General features: G+C 35.1%; 1 protein-coding gene across 4 annotated transcripts in view; it reads left to right on the forward strand.

Annotated features, from left to right (window-relative positions):
- LOC150102608 (signal-induced proliferation-associated 1-like protein 2) overlaps positions 1-27696 on the forward strand; it is a 485410-nt gene that overhangs the window by 371669 nt on the left and 86045 nt on the right. For all 4 annotated transcript variants that reach the window (XM_090398858.1, XM_090398862.1, XM_090398859.1 and 1 more), the window contains one exon: positions 25937-26027. In XM_090398858.1, coding sequence (XP_090254984.1) covers positions 25937-26027 — 91 coding nt within the window. The remainder of the gene's footprint in view (positions 1-25936; positions 26028-27696) is intronic.

Here is a 27696-nt window from a genome sequence, read left to right on the forward strand (position 1 = left end):
CAACTCGTTGCAAAGGTGGAGCAAGATAACATCACTCCTATCTCAGTATCTCCCATAATGCAAAACACATCTCCTTGCGGATATGTATAATGTTATGCATTAAGGGAAGGGCCACTTCCCAGACTAGTTTTGACCTTTATTGAGGTCTCTTCAGTGGGAGCCAGGCACAAGTGGAGATACCAACCAGAAGCATTTGCAAGGTCATCTCTACCTATAGGAGTTGCAAAACGGTGTGCCACCTTTTCATTAAATTACTCTGGATTTAGAGAAAGATGTTGAAAGTTTATTTTTCACTTGGTTAGGCTATAATAAATTTAGTTTAATCCTTTATCCAAGTGTGAGCAAACAAGGTTTGTGCCTGAAAGTATCTTCAGGACTGGAGTAAGGTGAAAGGTGTACACCATTTGGCAACTCCTATAAGTAGAGATGACCTTGCTAATGCTTCTGCCTGGTATCTCCACTTGGGCCTGGCTCCCACTGAAGAGACCTCAATAAAGGTCAAAACTAGTCTGGTAGTGGCCCTTCCCTTAATGCATAACATTATACATATCCGCAAGGAGATGTGTTTTGCATTATGGAAGATACTGAGATAGGAGTGATGTTAGCTTGCTCCACCTTTGTAATGAGTTGCCCTGTGTTGTACCACCTTACTCCAGTCCTGAAAATACTTTTAGATGCAAACTTTGTTTGCTCACACTTGGATAAAGGATTAAACTAAATTTATTATAGTCTAACCAATGAAAGTGAAAAATAAACTTTCCACATTTAGTTATTTCCCTTTTTATAGATGAGTTGTATGAGAACTGTGCTGTAATCCTTTGCAGTTCAGCCTTTTGGATTATGCAGTGAAGCCACAGTAAAGCTTTTATACCTCCATATTTGAGCATTTATGACTGAATATCATCTACTCTTGTCTTTTTTAGATTTCTGGGGAGATATTTATTTATTTTATTTTTATATTGAGTTGATACATACTTGTAATTGCATCTCTCTCAAATTTTTTCTACTCTTATCCTACTGTTGACCAGAAGCCTTACCAATAACATAAACAGTCGATTAATACATGTTTTGTATATGGTATGTATGTATTATATGCTATATTCTTACAACAAAGTAAGCTAGAGAAAAGAAAATGTTGTTACAGAAACTCATAAGGAAGTGAAAATACATTTACAGTACTGTATTTATCGATACCGTAAGTTTATGTCGTCTGCTTAGAAGATGGATTGTATGTCTCTCAGTACCTATATCAATATTGTCTTATATGATACAAAACATTGTAGATGTTATATGTATTACTAATACTAGACATCAAAAATGAAAAGATAGTGTGATAAAGAAATTCATATTTATTTACAGATACAATGATTCAAGCGTTGATAGCGAAAAAGATTGCTCTATGGTAGCCTAGTGCAATCGATACGATTGTTTTGCAGTAGCATAGCATATATAATAATGAATGAATAGTTATAAAATTTTTATTTTATTACTGAAAAAGAGAGCCAAAAGACTTCACTTTGGCAATGCAAAATTATTCAAATTAAGTGGATATTGAATCCAACATTATTCCAAAGCCGAATAGAGAGACTACAAGAGTTTCATGCTGAATATAGAGACTATAAAAGTTTTAGCGGATACAAGTATAAGCAAACCTTTCATGACAGGGCAACTCGTAGTAAAGGTGGAGTAAGCTCCAATCACTGTCCTTAGTATTTTTCCATAATGTAAAATACATCTCCTAGAAGATGTATGATGTTATGTATTATGGGGGGAGGTCACTACCCAGACTAGTTTCCCTGTTTAAGTGTGAGGGCTACCTCTCCAAAAACTCTTAAGATCCCCCGGATCACCCAATAATGACCGACCTGCAGGATCAAAATTCAGAAACTCAGCATTGTTCCCCTCAGTAACAGGCTCACCCTGCCACTGAGAAGAACTCTGAGAACCGGTTGGCTCTACATCGTGGCAGGCTCCCCCACCACCGAGCAGAGTCACTCATTTGCTGGGTAATAGCAACAGCCCAGCCTCAGTTAAAACTTCACGGGCTGCAGCATTGCCATTCATTGCCCAAGCTTCCAACCAGTTTCAAACTTTTTGAGGTCTCTTCAGTGGGAGCTAGACCAAGACTACTCAGGATGAAGTGATGCAGAATGTATACTTTACCATATGAGTTTCTAAAAAGCTGTCACATTACAAAAGGCACCAAGAAATACTGAAAAAGAGAGCCAAAAGGCTTCACTTTGGCAATGCAAAATTATTCAAATTAAGTGGATATTGAATCCAACATTATTTCAAAGCCGAATAAAGAAACTACAAGAGTTTCATGCCGAATATAGAGACTATAAAAGTTCCAGCGGATACAAGCATAAGCAAACCTTCCATGACAGGACAACTCGTAGTAAAGGTGGAGTTAGCTCCGATCACTGTCCTTAGTATTATCCAAGTAATATGACACTTTTTAGCAACTCATATGGTAAAGCATAAGTTCTGCATCACTTCATCCTAAGTATTCTTGGTCTAGCTCCCACTGACGAGACCTCAAAAAAGGTCAAAACCGGTCTGGGTAGTGACCTTCCCCCATAATGCATAACATCATATATCTCCTAGGAGATGTGTTTTACATTATGGGAAAATACGAAGGACAGTTATCAGAGCTTACTCCACCTTTACTACGAGTTGCCCTTTCATGAAAGGTTTGCTTATGCTTGTATCCGCCGAAACTTTTATAGTCTCTATATTCAGCATGAAACTCTTGTAGTTTCAGAGAAATAATATTGGTTTGAAATAATATTGGTTTCAATATCCACTTAATTTGAATAATTTTGCATCGCCGAAGTGAAGCCTTTTGTTTCTCTTTTTCAGTAATTCTTGGTGCCTTTTGTAATGTGACACCTTTTTTTTAGCAACTCATATGGTAAAGCATAAGTTCTGCATCACTTCGTGAGTATTCTTGGTCTAGCTCCCACTGACGAGACCTCAAAAAAAAAAAAGGTGAAAACCGGTCTGAGTAGTGACCTTCCTCCATAATGCATAACATCATTCTCCTAGGAGATGTGTTTTACATTATGGGAAAATACTAAGGACAGCGATTGGAGCTTACTCCACCTTTACTACGAGTTGCCCCATCATGAAAGGTTTGCTTACACTTGTATCTGCCGAAACTTTTATAGTCTCTATATTCGGCATGAAACTCTTGTAGCTTCTCTGAAACTCTTGTAGTTTCTCTATTCGGCTTTGAAATAATGTTGGATTCAATATCCACTTAATTTGAATAATTTTTATTTTATGCCAATTCATTTAACTATTTGGTAACAGTTAATTTTATGCAGTTCTGATTTAATATTGCATCTTTATATTTGTTTACATTTATATAATTTCTCTTGACTGGAAATGGCCATGTACAGTCTGTAAGTGTTTGTGTGCGGAACTTTTGATAAATTTTAACTTTTTATAATAGATTTGTGTATACTTTATGGTAGTAAATGATAAAATAGACTAGTATCCATATGTATTTTATGAATTCATGACATACCTAACTTTTTCTTAATTTTTTCGATATTTCTAGGCTATGCAGTTCTCTGCGAATTTTTTCAAATTGTCGCATATTGACCTTCATATTAAGGTCATCATCTGGAGTATACACATACATACAAATGCATATAAATACTTTTAAGACAAGCAAAATTATTGGCCTAATCAATAATTTAACATAAATGTTTTTTTATATTAAATCTATGATTAGATTACTACACTCCTAATTATAATTAACTCTTACCACAAAAGGTTATGTGGGTAGAATATGTGCCATCCATCCATATTCTTGGGATTTTTAGACCACAATTATTGTTAAGATTAGGGTGAGTGATAAGAATTTCACAGGATTCTTTAAATTTATGCTCATACTATGTTTTGGTGTGATGTAAAAAAAAATAGGTGCCTTCTGAGTCAATTCTTTGTGTAGAGTATTCAGGGCATAATCAGGAAGGGAAGATTTATAGTTAATAAATTTAAATGTGTCGTTTATGTTTCTTTTTTCAGTAGGAATTGTGCCTCCTATTTTATCTATATATAGGGCAAATTACAGGTGCAGTGAATACAATATACTCCAGGGTGGGCCAGTGGTGGAAGTGGTATTCTTGGATGAGTTGAGTAAGTTCTTTAATTTTGTAGGAGGTTTAAAAGTGGCATCATCATCATCATTATCAAATTCCTGCCATGTACCTTCAAGGGATGTACAGGATATGATAGTACTACATGAAAAAAAAATTACATCATTACTAACTTCCTATCTACAATTTTCCTCCAAATCAGTCTGTTACTTGTCAAGACTCCAACATTATCAGACCTTATATTTCTATCGTCTAAGGCACTTTGTACCGTATCAATCCACCTATATCTTGGTCTTCCTTTGGGTCATTTTGCTGCCAACCTGGCAGAGAACACTTGCTTTGCTAATCTTTCTTCGCCCATTCTGTTTAAGTGACCATACCACCTGAGATTAGCTCTGCTAACGCATTCCTGGGTGCTGACAATGTCAAGTTCTTTCCTAATTTCCTCGTTTTAATATGATATTGCCATTGATGTCATCTGTTCACGCCTATAATCTTTCTCAGGACTCTCATATCTGTGGTCTCTAGTCTTTGGTCAAGTGTTTTACTTCTGACCCAGCTCTCAGATCCATAAGTTAAAACTGGTTTGAACACTGTCTTGTATACAGCTAATTTAGTGTTCCGACTAATTTCTCTCTTATTCCATATGAATTTATTCAATTGACTTCCCATCATACCAGCTTTGCTGATTCTGTTGTCTATTTCTATATTTAATTTACCATCTTCAGTAAAAATCGTGCCTAAGTAGCTAAAATGTTTTACTTGTTCCAAAAGGTTCTCCATTCACAACAGTTGACATTTTCAATGATTCTGCCTATTTTCATTGTCTTTGTCTTTTTACTGCTGACCTTCATACCATATCTATTACAACAGCTATTCAATTTAGTCAGAGAATCTTGCAGACTTGTAGGGGATTTATTTCGAAGTGTAACATCATCCGCATAAAGCAAAGAGCTGACATTAACATCTCCAATTTTGATATCATGTTTAATACCACTTTCCTTCATAATGTGATCCATATAGATAATGAATAACAGAGGGGATAATGTACGTCCTTGTCTCACACCAGAATTAACATTAAACCATACTCCTGTATTTCCTTCAATTCTAGCTGATGACTTACAACTCAAATAAAGACTAAGTATTGCTTGATATAATGTCCCATTGACACCATATAACTGCAGCATATTGAATAGCTTCTCTCTTGACACCTTGTCATATGCCTTTTCCAAATCTACAAAACTTAAATACAGATCTTTGTTATATTCCCATGCTTTCTCGACTATTTGTCGGTGGCATTAAGGTTGTATTTCTTTAGTATTCTGTTTATTTTATAGGACATATCTTTAATGCAGTGGCATACCCAGGATTTAATCTTTGGGGGGGGGGGGGGAGTTGAACGGATAAAAATATTTTTAATACAATGAATTTGCATTAAAAATATTTTTATCCGTTTAACTAAAATTCATTAAATTTCATTCATTCAATAAAATTAATTTGGTGATTATAAAAATTTATTTAAAGAATAAATCCAGTTTTCTTTTCTTTTTACAAAGCTCTTGAATTATTTCAGTCGTGGTTACATTAATCTCTCTCTCTCTGTGTATATCATGAGAGAGATTAATCACGAGTGAACAGAAGCCAGCCTGTTCAATCGTGATTGTGTCATGGTAGATCTTAAATAGGTTTTTAAAAGGCGTAAGTTAGAAAATGACCTTTCACTGATGCATGTTGTTACCTGAAGTGTTGCAAATATATTTAGTAAGTTATAGATGTTGGGATATATATCATTTTGTCACACTTTGAAACTGCATCGATGGCATTTTTGCATGGAGCTATTGTAAACAGTTTTTCAAAATTTCTTATACCACAGCTTGAATTCGGCGTTCAAAATTGCTGGATTTCTATAAGGCAAACCGGCATAAAATTCACACAATTGATGAAAATCTTCCATTTCATTTGCTGTTGGAGCATCTTTTCCATTTGGTAGAACAGAAAATAATATATTTCAAAATGTTGCGGTGCCGAGTGAAACGTTCATGAAGTTGAGTCAATATTTGGTCAATAAATGGAATGAAATAGTTCTCCTGAAATACTCTTCTACAGAATCGGCTGGAACATGACCTTAATGTTTGTTTTGATGAAGTCCTTAGCTTTTTAATGTCAATATTAAAATTATTGGCTTTTATACATGCTTCATCGTAAATATCTTTAAATGAAGAATCTGGTTTCACAAACAGTATTTAATTGAGCCACAACATCATCAACAAAATTTAGGGCAATCAAGAGGTCACTGTCAGATTTTTGCATTATTTTAGGCAATGGTAACGTGCACGCAAATATTTTTTGCAAGCTAAATAAAGATATTATAAATCTTAAAAGATATTAATATTATTATAATATTATAAACAACAAGGACGTCCTGTCTTTTAGGGGTATTGAAGAAATTGTGTACCTTTTCAATTATGCCAATGCAATTTCTTATTTGTTACAGATACAGCATTTCCAAGTGCCAAATTCAAACTATGTGATGCACAATGAACATATAAAGCTTGTCGATATTATTATTACATAACACCTCCAGGTAGTCCAAAGACATATTGAGGAAGGGCACCTACTTTACAACTCCCAACCACAACTACAATCATCATCATCATCATCTACACGAATGCTGTCTACCGCTGACCACTAGTATTTTCACAGACAATCACAAACATCCATGCCCACAGCGGGATTCGAACTCGTGTTATATATTGTTGTTTCTCTAATTTTTCTTATTTAATATACTTCATTTACCTCTATTATCTTTTCTTGTGTGTAGCTTAACTAGATTCTCCCTAGGGATATTTCCTTTTCAGATACTGGCAAATTTGTATTTATACTGCGCCAGCCAGTATCCTATAACAGGAGTTTATTCAAGCTGAGGGAAATATTCCTAGATTCACTGGCATACACTCTAACACACACTTAAATAGATTTGGTACTTTGCAGTCATGACCAATGATCTATTACTTAAACATATATATCTAAAATTTCTCCTGCTATGGTTCTAATTTTATAAGTGGTAATTTGATATCTCGAATTCAGACACGACTCAGGCATATGCAATAAAACATGTTTATTGCAACTAAATGACAATTATAACTAAATTGAATCAAATAACTAAAACTTCTAAATCTCATGCTAAGATAATTAAACAATTCTAAATTAATCAAGTTCACCTAGACAGATCAAATTGTTAATCACAAAAAACAATAGAAAGCAATGACAATATTACACAAAATTAAGATTCTCTCTTGCATGCTATTCATAACGACATATTACACAACTTGTTGCTATCTCAGTTAAGATTATCTACTAAACAAAATACACATTACTTCAGTCACATATAATTAGATTCGTTCCTGACAATTCCTTGTTCAACAGAATTTGCTGTCTCAAAATACGAAATCTTATCAAAGTTCTCTTAGGATTGTCCACATTACTTAATCAAACACAAATTTCTATCTTCTATCACTTCCGTAACAAATAAAAACGATCTCTATACATTACCCAGGTCTTTCCGAAGGTCTATTAACTACCACATGTTGTTCTGGTCATCCTTTGATCGGCTATTTTGGCACCTGGCTTATGGCTACGTCGTCCTTTTTACTGCTGCCGGACTCTAACTATTTTCTTCTGCGACTGAGGGCTATCTCCGCTCCTTTCCGATGGGACATCCAGTAACTGGCATGATTTCTGCATAGGCTGATGATTCGTGTACAGCTCTGCGTGGAATCTTGTTCAGCTTAATCATGGAAACAGCCTGCTGTCCGACATCATAGAACCCTGGCTCGTCCTTTCTCCAACCACCGGTCAAGAATCCTTGAGATGAAATCCGGAACAAAAAGCGCTTTGCAATATGGCATGCATTGCCTTATATTCTATGTTCTAGCGCCCTCTTTTTGCTGTATCCTTTTTTTTCACACGACCCTTAGTTTTAATGCCCTTAAGATGATCCTTACTCTCCCTATTGCTGTTAGGTGCTGTCTTTGAGGAAAGCGCGCTTACGTCATTTTTCGCATACACTGGTGCCTCCAGCGTTACGACCGATACGTGCATTTCAGACATGACCTTTGCACTGTTACTCATTACCTGTCTGGCGACTTACGTTATTTGAGATAGCTTAATAGGACACATATTTAACCTAATATTTCTTTTACATAGAATCATTAATTTGTACACAAAGTTCTTTGTATAGTATTAAATTCTACTAAAAGGAGGTAATTCTATTTACAGTTAGTACTTTATTTCTTCTGCTTGAGTACAAGTTTTTTTTCTCTCAGCTGATTTTTCTGACTTGTTAAATCCTGAATGAATTGTTTCCTTTTAAAGGTTCTTCATTCAGGATGTAATACTCACAGCCTTTTGGCTGGAGAGTCGGCCAACCAGGCCGGATATATAGAAAAAAATTAAATTTTGTGGATAAAAATTAAAACAGTTTTAATTCAGAGTTTTGAGGTGGAAACAAACCCTTGTTTAATAAAAATTAAAAGAAAGTTTTAATTTTTATTAAACAAATAAATAAAACGATATAATTATGTTACTATTTACTTTTAATGAGATGGATGAGCTTCTCGACCTTGCAGAGTTGCTGAATATCATTGGTCAACTTCAGTCGATGATTGGCACACACACTAAGACAAATTCTGTATTTTGTTTTTATTTGAAGGAGCGATGAAAAGTGTTTCTCGCAAAGATAGGTTGTAGAAAACTGCATGACGATTTTCAACTTCAAATAATTCGGGAAATTCCCTTCTCACTGAAGGCGAGATCCAGAATCAAGCCAAACCACGATCACGGAATTGCATTTTAAGCCCACTGTCACTTGAAAGCTCAATTAGCTTCTCTTTTTTCTGATAACGAAAGGTTGTTCTCGTGACTGCAAGCCTGAAATGGATCGTGAAATCACAGCAATTTCTTATAATAAGTTATTCAGAAAATGTTTCCAAATTCTGTTTCAAAGTTTTGAGGTGGACACAAACCCTTTCCCAGTGGTTAAATTCTAAACTAATAAGTTTCAGGCCCCTATACAAAATAACCAATTGTATTTACCTTTATCATGTATTTATCTTGTATTTATCTCACCTTCAGTGAGAAGGGAATTTCCCGAATTATTTGAAGAAGTTGAAAATCTTCATGCAGTTTTCCACAACCTTTTGAATGCTATCCGGGGAAGCTCCAATCCTCCCCGCCCCTTTCATCGCACGTTCGTAATCAGGCTACTGTTGATGTTGACTTTATATACACATTCAAAACTGTAAACAATTGTTGAATAATAACACAATAATATAGGCATAATTACCGTAAAGGGAGTAAATTCACAAAACAGAAAAATGTTCCTACAAAATAACCGATTGTATTTACCTTTGAATGTGATCCACTGGTCAAGTGCCCAGCAAGTCACCAAACTTTGCTTTCGTTCAGCATATTAATATAATCGCATTGCAACTGATGGGAATTCTTGTTTCTGTGGATTTGTTACAGACCTCTTTCTCTTCAGAAACTACACACAAACTGTCATTACAAACTCGTTTTGTATTATCACTATCATCTGAGATATTTTTCCATTTAAAGAAGGTGCCACTGTACTTATCCATAATTGAAATACCTTACTTACTCGCATATAACTCTCACCTCTGATTTTACTTTTCGGAAAATGAAATTAAAAAGTTTTGCATATACCTCGCAAATGAAAAAAAGCTGGAACACGTTCAGAGCAGGGCGATAGTAACTTGCTCTTGCGGTTAACAACACGCCCTCCCCCAATAGCCACTATATTGCAGAGGCAGGAAAAACAAGTACTTTTATTATGTCAGTAAATAAGGTATAAGCAGTCTATGTAATATATTTCTAAACAAATAGTGCAATTAAAGACAACTGGTATAAAAACGACACTAATTAATAAATCACATGTCCCCCCTCATACAGAAACTATGCTGTATAGACTCGAGCAAAACCCTATGTTGCACCGGCAAACACAGTATCTAACTAAAAACTATCGTTATTAATTAGATTGTGTGAGTTTGCTCGGCAGCAATAAAATTCAACCAAAAGTGTTAAAATTCGTAAATGTGTTAAAACTAATATATATCATCATCATCAAATTCCTGCCATGTACCCTCAAGGGGTTACAGGATATGACAGTACTACATGAAAAAATTAAATCAATACTAACTTCCTATCTACAATTTTCCTCCAAATCAGTCTGTTACTTGTCAAGACCCCAACATTATCAGATCTTATATTTCTGTCGAGGCACTTTGTACCGTATCAATCCACCTATATCTTGTTCTTCCTCTGGGTCGTTTTCCTGCCAACTTGGCAGAGAACATTTGTTTTGTTAATCTTTCCTCCCATTCTATTTAAGTGACCATACCACCTGAGATTAGCTCTGCTAACACATTCCTGGATGCTGACAATGTCAAGTTCTTTTCTAATATCCATAAGTTAAAACTGCTTTGAACACTGTCTTGTATACAGCTAATTTAGTGTTGCGACTAATTTCTCTCTTATTCCATATGAATTTATTCAATTGACCTTCCCACCATACCAGCTTTGCTGATTCTGTTGTCTATTTCTATATTTAATTTACCATCTTCAGTAAAAATCGTGCCTAATTAGCTAAAATGTTTTACTTGTTCCACAGGTTCTCCATTCACAACACAGTTGACATTTTCAATGATTCTGCCTATTTTCATTGTCTTTGTCTTTTTATTGCTGACCTTCATACCATATCTATTACAACACCTATTCAATTTAAACAGAGAATCTTGCAGACTTGTAGCGGATTTATTTAGAAGTATAACATCATCTGCATAAAGCAGAGCTGACATTAACATTTCCGATTTTGATATCAAGTTTAATACCACTTTCCTTCATAATGTGATCCATATAGATAATGAATAACAGAGAGGATAATGTACATCCTTGTCTCACACCAGATTTAACATTAAACCATCTTCCTGTACTTCCTTCAATTCTAACTGCTGACTTACAACTCAAATAAAGACTAAGTATCGCTTGATATAATGCCCCATTGACACCATATAACTGTAGCGTATTTAATAGCTTCTCTCTTGGCACCTTGTCATATGCCTTTTCCAAATCGACAAAACTTAAATACAGATCTTTGTTATATTCCCATGCTTTCTCGACTATTTGTTGTAAAGTGAAGATCTGATCCTGACAGCCTCTATTTGGCCTGAATCGAGCTTGTTCTTCACCAAGCTTTTCTTCCACAATTCTTCTCAACCGTTTCTCAAGTATACTTACATAGATCTTGCCAGGAACATGTAATAGGGAAATACCTCTATAATTCTCACATTCAGTTTTATTTCCCTTTTTATATATGGGTACTATGAGAGCTCTACTCCAATCATCGGGAATTTGTCCCTCTGTCCAGGCTTTCTGAACTATGCAGTGCAGCCACTGTAAGACTTTTATACTACCATACTTCAGCATTTCTGGTCGAATATCATCTAGTCCTGCTGCTTTTCCACATTTCAAGCCTTTGATGGCTTTTTCTACTTCAAGTATTGATATGTATTCCTGACTGCATGCCTGGTCAGTGTGTTTTTTTATCACTATGCTGTCATCACTGCTTGTTTCATTTAGCAGTTTTTCAAAGTAATTACTCCATACTTCAAGGATATCTTTTTCTCCTGTTTTTCATGTCACCTTTATCATCTCTAACTCCTTTTACAGCACTCTTTCCTCCATTCCTAAGCTTCTTCATCAACCTCCAGAATATTTTGCCACCTTCTTGATATTTATTTTCTAAATTCTTGCCAAAGTCCTCCCATGACTTTTGTTTAGCTAGTTTTACACACTGTTTGGCTTTCTTACATTTGTCTCTGTATTCTGTAAGAGTAAAAGCTGACTTATTTGCCAGGAACTTTTGATATGCTTTCTTCTTTTCCTTCACTGCCTCTTTAACTTCCTGTGTCCACCAGGGAGTTCTGATTTTTTTTATCCTTGCACACAACCTCACCACATGCCTCTCTGGCAGAATCAATCAATGTTTTCTTCAGAGTTTGCCACTGAATCTTCAAGGTTTGATTCCTGTTCTCAAATTCTTTCATTTTATTTTCAATAATCTTTCTGTATTTTAGTCTACAGTTCACATCTGAGAGCTGCTCAGCTTTTATTCGCTTTAAAACTTTCTTACATGTTATTCTTTTCAATATGAAATTAAATTTTATCCTGCTCAAGACTAAATAGTGATCACTTCCAATTTCAAATCTCCTGTACACTCTGGTGTCTTGCACCAGGGAGAAAACATCACTATCAACAATAACATAGTCAATGAGATTGTTTCCTAGCCTCTCCATGTGAATTTGTGCACATTTTTATGTTGGAACATGGTGTTAGTAATAACCAGTCCATGTCCTGAGCAGAAATCCAACAGATATTTGCCATTATTATTAGCTTTGCTCTTTTCTCCAAATTTTCCCAAAATATTTTTGTATGTCTAACAATCATTTCCTACTCTTCTATTTACATCCCCAACAAGGACCAACTTTTCCTTTTTCATTGGGTCAGTTGCTTTTTCTAAAGCCTCAAAAAATTCCTCCACTTCTTCCTTAGTAGAACCTTCTGTGGGACCATAGGCACAAATAAGTCTCATTGTCCAGTTCCCCATTCTCATATTTGCCCACATTACTCTACTTGAGACTGACTGCCATTCAAGAAGATTAGCCTCGTATTTTGTGTTGAATACTATGGCTACTCCTTCTTTTCTTTGATTGTCATTGCCTGAATATAACATTTTGTATTTATTGCTCAGAAAGATCTCACCAGTTTTGGTCTTTTTTGTTTCAGTCACCACTATTATGTCGATCTGGTACTTATCTAATTCCTCAGCTAGCTCCATTTCTTTGCCATTCAGGCTTCTTACGTTGATAGTACCGATCTTTAACTCTGGTGATGTTGAGTTGGGGTTTGTTTTCAGATTTGTTCCGGTAGCTGACTTTTCACTGTTTGCCCTGGTTCCCTGACGAAAACAACGGGGGCCTTGTTTAACCGGGCGACGCCCCAGCCGGCATGAAATTTTGTCATGTTGTACCATCATTTTTTATTTTGGTTTAACCAATAAGAATACAATTTGGTCGGCTAAATCCCAAATTGCTAGCCCATCCTCGTTCGTTCAGTATCCAAGTAGATACCCAACAGGGTGCACCACGAGAAGGTGAAGATTAGACATTAGGTCAGAAGCCCTGGTTGGTTCTCCGCATTCCTTTAAAGGCTATGTGGAGGTCTCCTCTCAGTTATACAGCTTTGACCCTTAAGCACCCCACTAATATATATATATATATATATATATATATATATATATATATATATATATATATATATAAAATAAGTTTAATGACTATTACCGAGAGAAAAGATGGCAAGATATATTTAACAAGATACTACTAGTTTCGTTACAAGAACATCATCAGGTATCATACTCAAAGAAGTATATAATAAACTACAGAGACTTAACATTGTACTAACAGAACAAGTGAAAAACAGTAGCATGTTTGAAAAAATGCAAGTATGAGTTCCATACAAACGAATACTACGCGCTGTCGCGAGTGCGCCAGTACTGAACAGAAGCAACGTGTGCGTCCGAGAGATTGTAACTTAGGCTGTTGTTGATATGAGAGGAATCTAGAGACATTTCTCTTGATTCAACAATCTTTCTTTCCAGTTCATCATAGCACACATGTATATTAGCAGTTTGAGTCCAGTTTACAATGTGCTGGCGGCCTTCGTCTGAGTTAGCAGAAAAGAGAACGTGGCTAGAGAGAGCGCTAGCTCTAGTCCTGTTATAGGAGATATCTCTACGGTGTTCATCCAAACGTAGAAGGATGGATTTAGCAGTCTGTCCATAATATGGCTTTCCGCAATCACATAAAATCTTGTAGACTCCTGGAAACTGAGTAGGAAGATGTTTCTGTTTATATTTGCAAAGTAATGAATGAAGTTTTGGAAGCGTAGTGTAGCACGTTTTGAAGTTAAATTTCTTGAGAATCTTTGCCAGTTTTGGTGAAAGAGAGCTGATGTATGGCAAGGAGATGAAGGCTCTTGGGGGAGGGGGATCTTCAGCAGTAGTTGAGTGCCTGGGGGAAAGAAATTTGTCAATCTTCTTTGGAGAGAAGCCATGCACTCGCGACAGCGCGTAGTATTCGTTTGTATGGAACTCATACTTGCATTTTTTCAAACATGCTACTGTTTTTCACTTGTTCTGTTAGTACAATGTTAAGTCTCTGTAGTTTATTATATACTTCTTTGAGTATGATACCTGATGATGTTCTTGTAACGAAACTAGTAAACTAGTAGTATCTTGTTAAATATATCTTGCCATCTTTTCTCTCGGTAATAGTCATTAAACTTATTTTATAATATTCCAACCGAGTTAAAATGAATTGTCAAAATATATATATATATATATATATATATATATATATATATATAGTGAATGCTGTTATGGCAGTTTCACATATTATTGGAATTTGGTTGAAGAGAGTTAGCATTTCAACTCAATTGTCAGGTTGCTTTTCGCGTGATTTCCGAAAAATATATAAATACTGGAGTTAACTCACAACACATTTTGTCTAAGTATTACTTTGCACTTCTGAAGATATATTGAGCCGTGGTTGAAGGAGGAAAATCTTCAACAATAAAAATCAATAAACAACAAGCAATTGGTTGAAATGTGGTCATGTGGATAACACATGTTCACTTCAAATCTGACAAAATAGCAAGGGAAGGTGGAAGCAATAAAACTATATTATTTTTCACTTCACCCCTCTTTTATTACTTGTCATTCTGCTGCTACAAATTAAAACAGTGACAGAATGTTCATGGAATGAACATTCTGCTGCTATTTTTTTATTATTTTTTTTAAGTATTCATTTTATTTTAATAATTTTTACTTACTTATTCAATTTTAATTTGCTTTGTTTGAATAATTAAAATATGTAGATTTATTTGGTTAATTTAAGCCTGTGGACCACCTGTCCCAGGTGGTCCATAAGCTGAAATGGTCCACGGTCTACCTATAGTCTGTGGACCATAGGTTGAGAAACACTGCTATGGAGTTCTCTCACCTTATCTGACCCCTAATTCATAAGTAGTATAGAAATTGAAGACATGACACAACATAAATAAAAAATGAATTTTAATTAGGGAAAGTATTTAGGAAATTTTTCTAGTGTGTTTTAACTTTTTCTTTGGGGGGGGGGGCACCCTGGATGCGCCACTGCTTTAATGTATGGAATGGCTATAGTTTTATTGTAATCTAGTTTATTCTTGTTTTTAAGTGGAGTCTTGTGAAGAATTTTGTTGATAGTAATTTTGCTGTAGCCATTTTGAAAACAGATAAACAGAAGTCAGTGATAACAGGAGCAACCAACTTCTTACAAGAAAGGATAATAGCAACCAACCAGAATTAAGTGATAACAGGAACTATAATAGTGGTCTAAAAATGTCAAGTATATAGATGCCACATATTCTACCCACATAACCTTTTTTGTCTAAGAGTTGATTATAATTAGGACTGTAGTAATCTAGGATTTTAGCTTTAATTTTGTTGTATTAAAAGTATTTATATGAATTTGTTCTCTGATGATGTTATAAATAGGATATAACGTTGATATAGTTTTTATTTTCTCACTAGAGGTCAGGCCAGTAGAATAATGGATGATCAAATCACTTTGGCATACTGCTTGAAAAGTAATATAGATTGTCTTCTTGTATATATGTGTGTGTGTGTGTGTGTGTGTGTGTGTGTGTGTGTGTACTCCAGATGATGACCACCTTAATATGAAGGTTGGCATGTTGTGAAATGAATTCTAATCACCGTGATAAGTATTCATTTCACTAAAGGAAAGTATTTACTTCAGATATCTAGATTGTCTTAAGTTTTCATGTCACTTTTATTATCTCTGATTTTTTTTAAAGTACTCTCTCCTCTATTTCTAAGCTTTTCAGTAGCCTCCAAAACATTGTTACCTTCCTGATATTTTTTATATTCTTATCAAAGTCTTCCCATCTTTGTATTTCCCATTGTTACAGCATTATTTCAATATGAGGTTGGGCTTCCCTTTACTTCTATTACAGCCATTTCCCTTTGGGGGTAGGCGCTTCAATAAGTTTTGGTGAACTGCTGCTGGAATTCATCTCCATTCATCCTGTAGTATGGTGAACAACTGATTGGTGTTAGCGAGTACGTCTAGCATGCATCCTTTGCTCCAGCTCATCTCAAAAATGTTCAATAGGGTTGCGGTTGGAGATTTGGGCTGGCCAGTTTAGTTCTTCCACTTCCATGTTTTCAAACCACGAAGCTAGGGCCTTTGCTTTGTGAGTAGGTGTGTTATCATGCTGATTCAGGAAAGGGTCTATTTCAGATTGTTGCTACAGTGTGGGAAGAATGGAATTATCCAAAATGTTATGGTAGACATCAACGTTTCAAGATCCAGACACAGAAACCAGTGGGTCCAGATTCACCAGGCATCTGCCAGGTCCAGACATGTCCATCGAATTTCCAGATCATGTACCATGATTCATCACTACAGGATCCTCTTCTATGGATCTACACCCAATGACGATGTTGTTTGCACCATTTCAGATGACATTGGGCAGGTGTGAGAAACAGCATGACCATGAAACCTATTGGCAAATACCTCCTGGCAAATAGGTCTGTCACTTGCATCATTTCAGAGCTCACGCAGAAGTCGTTTGTGATGGTTACTAAGGCTGACTGATGATTTACTGACATCATTCTTGAGTATTCACTGGTCTCGATATGTCAGTTTGAGCCTACCAGTTCGGGGGAGGGGGGTTAGTGGTTCTATCACTTTTCCACTTCATATTAACCTCATGCACAGTAGACCAGGGTGCGTGCAACATGGCAGAAATCTCTTGAACTGAATGACCAAATTTGTGGGCTCTGACTATAGTGTAGCTAATGTGTTTTCCATTTGGCAACACAGCTTAGATGCTATTTAACACCTTTCTAACATATCTAAACAACCAGCATTTCAGGTCCAGTTCACTTTATAAAAACAAAACAACAGTTTCCTCTTCCTTGACATTGATTACATATCAATCTGACGGATCCCTGACATTTTTAGTTCACTTTAATCCCCCACACCCTCCATGCACGGGGTGATAGGTACATTCATCTCTCCCCCCAACTGCATTGTATCATTAAAATCCAGTACAACTGAATTTGCTCCAATAATAATGCCCTTACCATTAATCTTAAATACATCCACTTTCTTAGTCAATGGTACATTTCCTCAACAAATCTGAAAAATATTAAAATTCTCTCCCACCAGTATAGAGAAAGTTATAAAAATACAATTTTGTAGCCACTTACAGATAATTAAAATTGCAGTGCTTATCCCTTCCCACAAAGAGCAGCCATAGTCGCTAACCCTCTCAGGTGTCTACCAGGTGCCGTGCAGTTGTAAGTTGTCCTACTCTGACCAAACAGGCAGGACAGTAAAATTGCTGAACACAAGGACTACATTCTGTTCCACCACTTTGGACACCCCAGGTCTTGCTCCTTTCCATGACTTGGGATACCCACCACAAGATATCCTGAAAAAGGCGACTTTGCTCTATAGGGGCAAATTTATATTAGAAACACTTTTTTTGGAATCTATCTCATTCTTTCAAACTGATCTATCTCAATATGTAACCTCAACAAATCTGGTTACATGAAAATGCCTCAAATCTGGGAAACACTTATTCTTAGAATTGCAGCACAACAGTCAAGAACACCCATCCTAGTCCACTTTGTTGTCATTTAAAAGTTATTCTAATTTTTACGTAGTCTGTTATAATTTCCTTACATGATGTTAGAAAAGCCTTTCACTGTGTGAAGAGAAATCAGCTGTCTGAAACACTCAATTACGATGATGAAATCCCAAACCCAATAATAGCAGTTGTCTACAATTGTTACAGATATAATCTCATAGTAGTCAAATTGGAAACCAGTAAACTGTACCATCCCAGAAGGCTCACTTTATCACCATTATAGCTTATATATATATCTCAATGCCATTATCAGACATTGCAGACTGACCTTTCATGGAAACATCCATTATGACAAACTTATATGTAGAAGGTCAGCTACTTCTGGCCAATAATGATAATGAATTGCAATATTATGTGCATTTAAAATATTATTATTATTATGTGACACCTCCAGGGAGAGCAAAGACTCATCAAGGAAGGGCACCTACTCTACAACTGTCTCCACCACTCAATCCATCAACTATACCAACGCCATCTACCACCCACCACCACTAGTTTTTTCACAGGCAATCACAAACATTCATGCCCATGTCTGGATTCGAACCCATAGCCTTTTGGCTGGAGAGAGGATACGCAAACCACTCAGCCAACCAGACTGGCATATCACTGTCAAAACCTCACAAAAGCAAGTAAAAGGATTTCTGACAGTTTCTCATATAAAATAAAACATCAAGAATGAGGCATTGTTCTATTGTATTGAGTTAATGCAATTTTTTTTTTTTTTTTTTTTTAAATATCAATCTGGTTAGAGATATTGTTAATGTGATAGAATTTTTATTTATTTTTAAAAATTTCAAAACGAATAATTTGAGTGTTTTTTTGATAGCCTTATGAGCTTGCTGAGTGCTTACAGGTTCCAATTCTCGCATTAGAACATTATTGTATTTAAATAAATAAGTTATTGCAGCTGAAGGAACAAATATTTTGAGGAAGGTTTCATTTTTCCAATGGAAGTTTAGCTGTTCTTGTATAAAAATGAAAATATTTGTTAAATGCTTCACAGATATGCATGTTTGTAGGGTTGGATGCACAGATAAGCATGTTTGTAGGGAAGAACTAATTACATAAAAAAAAAAAAAAATTACCTGGCTCTTTGATTAAAAGAAAAGACAACGTTAACTTATGACATGGAGAAAAGGGACTTAAATAATGCTACTAGTGAATTTTCACACAATACGATGCAGAAGTATAATGTTTTAAACTGTGCTAAAAGTGGAAAATTATTTTGTATACTTGGAGCCATTCTTTAGATCATAGGTGACCAACAGCAGGCCTGCGGGCCGCAATGTGATTTTGTGTGGCCCACGGCAGGATAAAAACTATATTAAATTATATGTATTATCAATTTAGCTATTAGTTTCGACTGCTTTTCTGATCAATATACTAGTTATATTCATTATTTCTGATTATTACAGAAACAATTTATATTCTCAACACGGAATCAATGACCAACAGCAGGGCTGCATGCGGCCTGCAACTTGATTTTGTGTGGCCCACGGCAGGATAAAAATTATATTAAATTATATGTATTATCAGTTTAGCTATTAGTTTCGACTGCTTTTCTGATTGATATACTAGTTATATTCATTATTTCTGATTATCGAAACAATTTATATTCTCAACACGGAATCAACTTTCGAAAATTTTGAAAATCAACTTTGATGAACTTGTTGATGCACATGAATGCCCACAGTGTTAAAAAAACCAGATGCAAAAAAACCAGAAATATGTAATTAAATTTAACTTAACAGCTTATATTTAAATCAATCAAGTATTTTATATTGTTCTCCCAGTAGAAAAATGATTTAACAAATATAGTAATTCAATACATATAACCATTCCCTTGAAAAAATGCAGTTTATTTAAGCTAAAAGTGTGCGGCCCATGACGCTACCCACTCATCATATGTTGGCCCCCCGTATAGAAAGAAGTTGGCCATGCCTGCTTTAAAAAAAAAAAAAAGCATTACGAGTATAACTAGCAGATTTACTGGACAGTTTTTTTTTGGGGGGCTGGAATCCGTCCTGCTGATACTAGTCTTGTAACTGTTGCAATTCAAGAACCAGCTTGCATAATAGAATGAGTAACATTTCTTTGGAAAAGTGGTACAACTTCTTTTTTTTTTAATGATTTTCTGTTTCGTGTGCAATTATCGATTATGTTAATACATTGTACCAAAAATTCAATATATAATAATGAAAAATGAAAACATGGTTTATTTCAAAATCAATGCATAGAGTACAAAATATTTCTGACCATTTAGTAAATAACTAATATATATAATAAAAATGCTTTTAATACTATTTGTTTTTCTGTCTGATGCAGTTACATTTCTACTAATCATTATAACAATGACTATCTTCAATCAATCCATGGATCTTGTGCTTGTTTGTGTCTGGCAGTCTATTCACTGGTCTTTGCCATTTTTCTCTGTCCATTGAAATGACTCAAATCTCGTGAACTCTTTTCACACCATTCCTTCACATCATCTACCCAGTCTCATCATGACAGAACCCTTCTGTTTGTTTTCCATGGTACCAAACGTCAAGGTCTGCTATCTGACCTGCAAATATATCCAAAATGCTTAAGTTTCCTTTGAATTATTTTCTGGATTAGATTCTCTTTGCAGTTTATTTTCCTGTACAGGTCTTCATTTGTTACCATTTGCACCCTTTCGATTTGTAGAATTTTTATACGTTAAGTTCTTCAAAAGCCAGTATTCATCTCACAGAATCTTTGACATTAACCATGTCATATGCATGTTTCCAGCAGTCTCAGCTTTATGAGAAGGCTTACTGATTTACTTTTCCTTATCTTGTCCACTGCCTGAAGGTTTACTTTCATTTTTGTTATCTGAATCTCAACTCCTTTTGATAGCCTAAATTGTGGTTGCTTCCTAGGTACATGAAGCTCCTAACCTTCTTCAGCTCTTATCTGTTGACCTTTCTTTCCTTTTTCATCAGCTTCCCTCTGTATATCATTGATTTTTGATGTTTCATTATCAACCCATATCTCTTTCCTTCTTTACTTCACTTCAGTACTGCTCTTTCTAGTTCTTCTTATTCAAATAATGGATGTGTCATTTGCAAATCGTAACTTATCGATTTTTGTACCTTGAACAGAAATTCACTTTATATATTTCTTTATGACATCCTTTATTGACATCCAATATCCTCAAACATCTTTATAATGTTCTTTTTCAAGAACATTATAAAGATGTTTGGGGATATTGGGCTTTCTTGTTTCTCCACAATTTCTCATGGCAGCCTCATGGCAGAATATCAATTCACATTGATATTCTGCATTAAATATATCAAGTTCCTTTTTACTCCATGAGATTTAAGTAAAGTCCATTCCACTTTTTGATGTATGTAAAAACAAAAGTATTAATGCCTTAAGTCAACTTGGGCATGAATATTTTTGTTTTACATAAAGTTTTTTCCATATTTAACCTCAGCAATAATATTTGGTGCACATTAGTCATCTGCACTTTCCATCACTAACCTCAAACCCTATTTCCACAGTTTTGCTGATGATAATACTCTCCTTCCTCTTATGACAAACATCACAATTCTTTGTCAAGACCAGATTCCTCTCTTTGGGACTGATATTTACCTTTAGCCTTTCCTGTCAAAAAAAAAATATATCATGTATTAAACATCACTTATTTTCCACAAAACTTGGCATTCTTTTTTCACTAATGACCTTGCTTCTCACCTCTCCAGCTTTTCTACTGATGCTTCTGTGGGGTGCTGTTTGGCAGATATACCAACCATCGTTCTCCCCCAGAGAAGCACCTGCAATATGTCCATTACATTTGACTGCTAATTTCCTGAACCACTCACCTTACTTTTCATCTACTTTCTCAGTGATGCAGTTTCCAAGGACTACAACCTCCATTGTTTCAATTACTAAATTAGTTGGTTTAGGTTCTATGACCTGTTATGGGAGAGTGATAAAAGCAAAATATGAGGTGGTTTGCTCACATGATGTATTCAGATAACAACTAAAAAATAATCTACACTCCTTAATTCACATAATTAAAGCAGCTTAAAAAATTTTTTTTTAACTGTTTTTTTTTAACCCTTTTGATTGTTACAAATGCGCTGTGCATGTTCATTGGTTTTATTTCTTTAGCATTACTAACATGGTGAGTGCGTTTCCCTAATTCGTTGTAAAAAAAAAATGAGTGTGTTTCCCTAATTCATTGTAAAAAAAAAAAAGGCTTAGAGATTGGTTTTACAGAAGCAAAAAACATGCATTTCATGCACTTTCGTTTACACGTTTTGCTTGCACTTTTTATGCAGTTTGTCCTACCTGACAAAATGCCTATGTGATCTACTGACTGCCATAAGTTATTATAGTTATTATTGTATGCATAAAAAGCATTTATTAGTTAATATTCTCTTTAGTAAATCGTTGACAGTTTTTGTATAAAAACTGTAAATAAATACTTTATGCTTTGTTAATCAAGTAGTATAGAAATTCAGGGGGAAAAAAAACAAAAAAACTTGTGGTAAAGTACCTGAAGCTGGAACCGAATGGTCAAAGGATTAAACACCAGACAGAGCAGTTCTCATCTTGGACTAGGTAGTTGTCTTTATTTGTTAAGAAAAATTTGCTCTGTGTCCTTGTATTATAATGAAAATTGCTTTTATATTCTATTCTGAGGAACCATCTGAAGAACTAAATCTTCTTTAAACCTACTGCATTTTCATATACAAACTCAACATGTCATATATCTTTCAGTCTCTCTCTCTTAGAGAAAGACTGAAAGAGATATGGAGATTTCTGGAATATGTATCTGACAAACTTGACTTTTTTTCTCTCTTTCTTTTCATAAATATAACAAATTATATTTCCAATTTGGAATTATAATTTGTGGTATTCTGAAACTAGCTGAAGTTCAATAGTTTTTTATATTATAACAGCTTAGAATAGTCATTTGACTATTCTAAGCTGTTATATGAGAATAGATCATGTGGCTAACCATGGTGATTTGAGTTACTAATTTCATACCAGTGCATTCCATTTTTCTTCTTCATTTGACGAACTCAAATGATTTGAGTTTCAATCTTTTCCACACTAAAATAGTGTTCCTAAAAAGTGATATCCTTATTAAACATTAGTGCTACTAAAATACAGTCTTGTCTTATTTCTTTTAAGAACAATTTCATGCCACACCAACTTAGATTATTTAATATTGAGATCTCAAATCAGAATCAGATCTCCTATTGTGTGCTGGCTTACATCTCTAACTTTTCCTGGCATAAACACATTATGCCCTTAGCCTCCTCATGCTTTAAAAAAAACAACTTTTTTTCATCTTTATTCTCAAGACTATTCCTGTATAACTATCTCCCTTAACACTATATAGATCTCAAATCTGCCTATCCTGACTGAACATTATCCACAGAACGACAGTGTGATTAATATATAATAAATACACATATCATAAATTCTCTCCAATTACTTTCTCACAAATGTTCCATTTCTGTAAATATTTTCATAGGTGCTATTCCACCAAACTGGCCACTGTCTTCAGCTTTCCACTAAATTAACCTACGATCAAAAATATTCAGAAACTCCTTCATGGTAGTGAATATGGCTATATACATCACAGTCATTGCTCATTCAGATAGAAAAAGAATCAGGTGGTCTTGCAGTCTTCTTAGACAAATATTAACAGTAAAGAGTTGTACTGAATAGCTCACTGACTTAATTTGGCATCTCCACCTTTGCAGCTGTCTTGATCAATGGCACGTGATGTTATTATGAAGTGGAAACACTGAGGAACAACAGCAGCACAATTGCAGCCTGACAGGCCACATAAAATCACAGATCGGTACTGTTGAAGTGCATGATACAAACAAAAATTGTCTATCCTCGGTTGAAACACTTGCTATCAAGTTCCGAAATGTGTCTGCTATTACAATGGGAGCTGGTCACCAGGACTTGAAGAACATGGGTTTCCATGGCCATGCAACCACACAAGCCTAACATCAACAAAGGAAGCATCAGGTGGCATGGTGTAAAGCTCATAGCTGTTGGACTATGGAGGAGTAATTTGTTCTTTGGTGTGATGAACTGTTTGGCAGTCCTACAGACAAGTCTTGGTTTGGCAGATGGATGGCAGGAAAACTGCCTGTCTGAATGTGCTGTGGCAGCTGTGAAATTTGGTGCAGGAAGCATGGTCTGGGACTTTTGGGGTCTGACTAGGCCACCTTAGTTCCAGGGAGAAGGAATCTTAGCACTGGCCTATAATGTAACATTCTAGATGATTTTGTGCTTTGTACCTTTATGGCAACAGTTTGGTGAAGGCCGTTTCCTATATCAGCATGACAGTGCTTCTGTCCACAAAGTGAGGTCTGTGATGAGATTTGTGTTGAAGAACTTGACTGGCCTGCACAGAGCTGTTGAAGCACATTCCTTGAGCCACCATTGGTTTACCCCTCACACCCAAAGCGTCACTTACCATATGCAGCCTTCCTACTTGATAAATATAAAGGAAGATGCTTTGGATGTTTCTTCCATGCACAGCCACACATTCACCACACCTTTAATAATGGAATCTCCTTACAGCAATGTAAGGAGATTCCATGAAGACTCACCAGATGACCTTTCTTTCTCCTTACAGCATGGTGTTATTTTGATTAAGTGCTGCTGTTTTTTCTTGTAATATTCCTTAGATTATTTAAATACATAGACATAGGTATACATGACTGGACATGATTTCACTTATTCAAGACTTCTTGCTGTTTCCTTATGTTTTATATTCCTTCTTGTATGTTTTATTTAGTAAATCCTTTTATATTTGACCAGTTTGAAGAGACTCAAATCTTGAACATGTTCTTTCTGGATCGAACATATGTGTTCCTTTTTATTCAGATTATTTTTTATTATTTTATTATTTTTATTAAGATTTTATCCAGATATTTTTGCTACTAGCACTTGGGATCGAAGAAAAGAATCTGGTGCCATGGGCACGATGTAGCTACTTTTGACCAACATTCATACTTGTTTTCTTCTCGGTAGTCACGTTCCCTCTATCATGAAATTCACACTGTATCTTTACATCAGTCACATTGTGTTTTTTCTTACTGATTTGTGATCTCTTGTTCATTGTTCAGCCTACTGCCATTCATGGCTGCGTGTTCTTCTCTGCCTTTTCATTTGTCTGAAATTTATGTGTCAATCTCTACTCAGATTAGTGAAACCTTGTAGGGTACCAGAATATTACACTTCTTGAATACTATACCCACATGTTCTCACTTCACTTATTTGTCCTCTTCCTGTACACATTAACATAGTCTGTATGTTGCACTGGAATCCTATCTTCAGGGTTGCATTGGAGGAGATTTTCATTCAATAACTTGGATACGACAACCCAGCAAAATAACTTTGAAGTTATTTTGCTATAACTGTTTGAATGATAACTCTTCTCACCAGACGACCTTTCTTCCTCGCAGTCATTGTCTCCATAGTTTGAATTTGCTTATAATAATTACATACCCTACATGATAATCTTTCCTTGTAACATCTGGCCCGTAGCTGTAAGCATCTATATTTTGTTCTGTTAGTCAATCTCACACCAGATAGCTTCAAATACAATGCCTTTCTGCTGAGCTGCTACTTTTTTTGGCTGTTGTCAATCTGCCATATCCCCTTATTCTCCCCGAAAATATTATACTTCTTGCATTCTTTCCCTATGACTATATCATCTACCATCAATTTATTCTTACTAATGCCTATAAGTTTTGGACAATTTGAGCTCTTAATCATAAAAATAATTATGGATCTGTTTATATTATTATTGTGTGTGTGTGTGTGAGTAATGTTAGTACTATTAGTACTAAAATGAATTCTAGTACTAATTCTAGTAGAATTCAACTATTCTGTATTTTCCTGCCATATACTATATATGTATTAGTAGCATTTCAACATGTTATTCAAAATATGGTTTTCTCTTTTAGATGAATTATCTGGAGACAGCCTTGGCACTCCTCTTTACACACGAAACAGACATGCACAGGATACTTCCTACAGCCCAAAAAGTACTTCAAGGTATTATAAAAAAAACAGAAATTGTTTATATTAAGCAACTGTTATAAGCAATGTAAAATATAATTATGTAATTAAATTTAATCATACATGCAGTGCAACAGAAATAAGTGAGATTGAATTAAAAAAAAATGTAATGTGACGGTCACTCTAGAATGTTTCTTTAGAGAAGTGCAGAGCCTACCGTGCTTAACCACCGGCTGTAAATTGCTTTCTTGTATTGCTGTTCTTTGTGCATGGTGCCAAACCTTGTCATAAACCAAAGATTTGACTCAAAAGATCAATACAGAATTTTATATAAAGCTAAGGAGCAGTTGTGCTGAAACACAGAATGTTACAAACATCATTATATGTCTTGGTGCAAACCTTGGTGCACCTTTCAGTGGTTTAAGTGTTTTAAATAGGGCAGAGAAAAGTAACATGATCCTCAAAATGCATGGTGGGAAAACACCCTTCTGATCTAATAAAGTGACCATCTTGACTTTGATATCAGGATTTAACTGACTTCTGATTTAATAACTCAAAAAATTCTGCTAATCAAGATAATGTGAATAAGGAATAAATTGTCATCCTGGTTAGTCGAGTGGGTGGCATTCCCACTCTCTAACCAAAATGCTGTGGGTTTAAATCCCATCACAGGTATAGATGCTTTTGACTGGTTTAGGTGGGAGAAGAATTTCATCACACTGTGTGAGACCAACACCCCCACTTATAGGAGGCCGGAACTACCTTGAAAAAAAAGTCCTCTGTGTGGTCTCTGAGCAATGTTTCTGGATTATTTAAAAAGTTATTAAAATCCAAAAAACTGAATTGAAAAAAAAAATGAAAAAATCTATAAAATCCAAAAATAATAAAAATAGAATCAGAGGATTTCACCCACCATTTATGTTTATGTGATGTGCACAAATATATATATATATATATATATATATATGACTTAAAAATACAATGTTTTTTATGATCAATTATGTGTGGCAATTTTTACCTGTAATTTCCAGTTTTTTTAGATACTTCAATGTTTATTACTATTGTATTCCTTTATGAATAACTGATGAAGGCTGTTATAAGTCAAAACTAATTGTATTATTCTCATTAAAATCTTGATAAGTTATCTCGGTTTTTTAAGTCATTAACTATTTTTTTTAATTTTTTTTAAAATATATATATATATAAATGTGCACAAATTCACATGGAGAGAAGAGCCAAGGAATAAGAAAAATCTCATTGACTTGATAGTGATTATTGTTTGATAGTGATGTTTTCTCCCTGGTGCAGAACACCAGAGTGTACAGAGGATTTGAAATTGGAAGTGATCACCATTTAGTCTTGAGCAGGATAAAATTGAATTTCATATTGAATAGAAGAACATGTAAGAAAGTTTTAAAACAAATAAAAGTTGAGCAGCTCAGAGATGTGAACTGTAGACTAAAATATACAAACATGATTGTAGAAAAAATGAATGAGTTTGAGAACAGCAACCAAACCTTGGAGATTCAATGGCAAGCCCTCAAGAAAACATTGATTCAGACAGAGAGGCATGGGGTGAGGTTGTCTGTAAGGATAGAAAAATCAGAACTCCATGGTGGACACAGGAAGTTAAAGTGGCAGTGAAAGAAAAGAAGAAAGCATATCAAAAGTCCTTGGCAAATAAGTCAGCTTGTGCTCTTAGAGA

This window comes from Typopeltis vanoorti, chromosome 10, assembly GCF_054136105.1.
Source record: "Typopeltis vanoorti isolate ZY-2024b chromosome 10, IOZ_Tvanoo_1.0, whole genome shotgun sequence".
In the NCBI taxonomy this organism is placed as follows: Eukaryota; Metazoa; Arthropoda; class Arachnida; order Uropygi; family Thelyphonidae; genus Typopeltis; species Typopeltis vanoorti.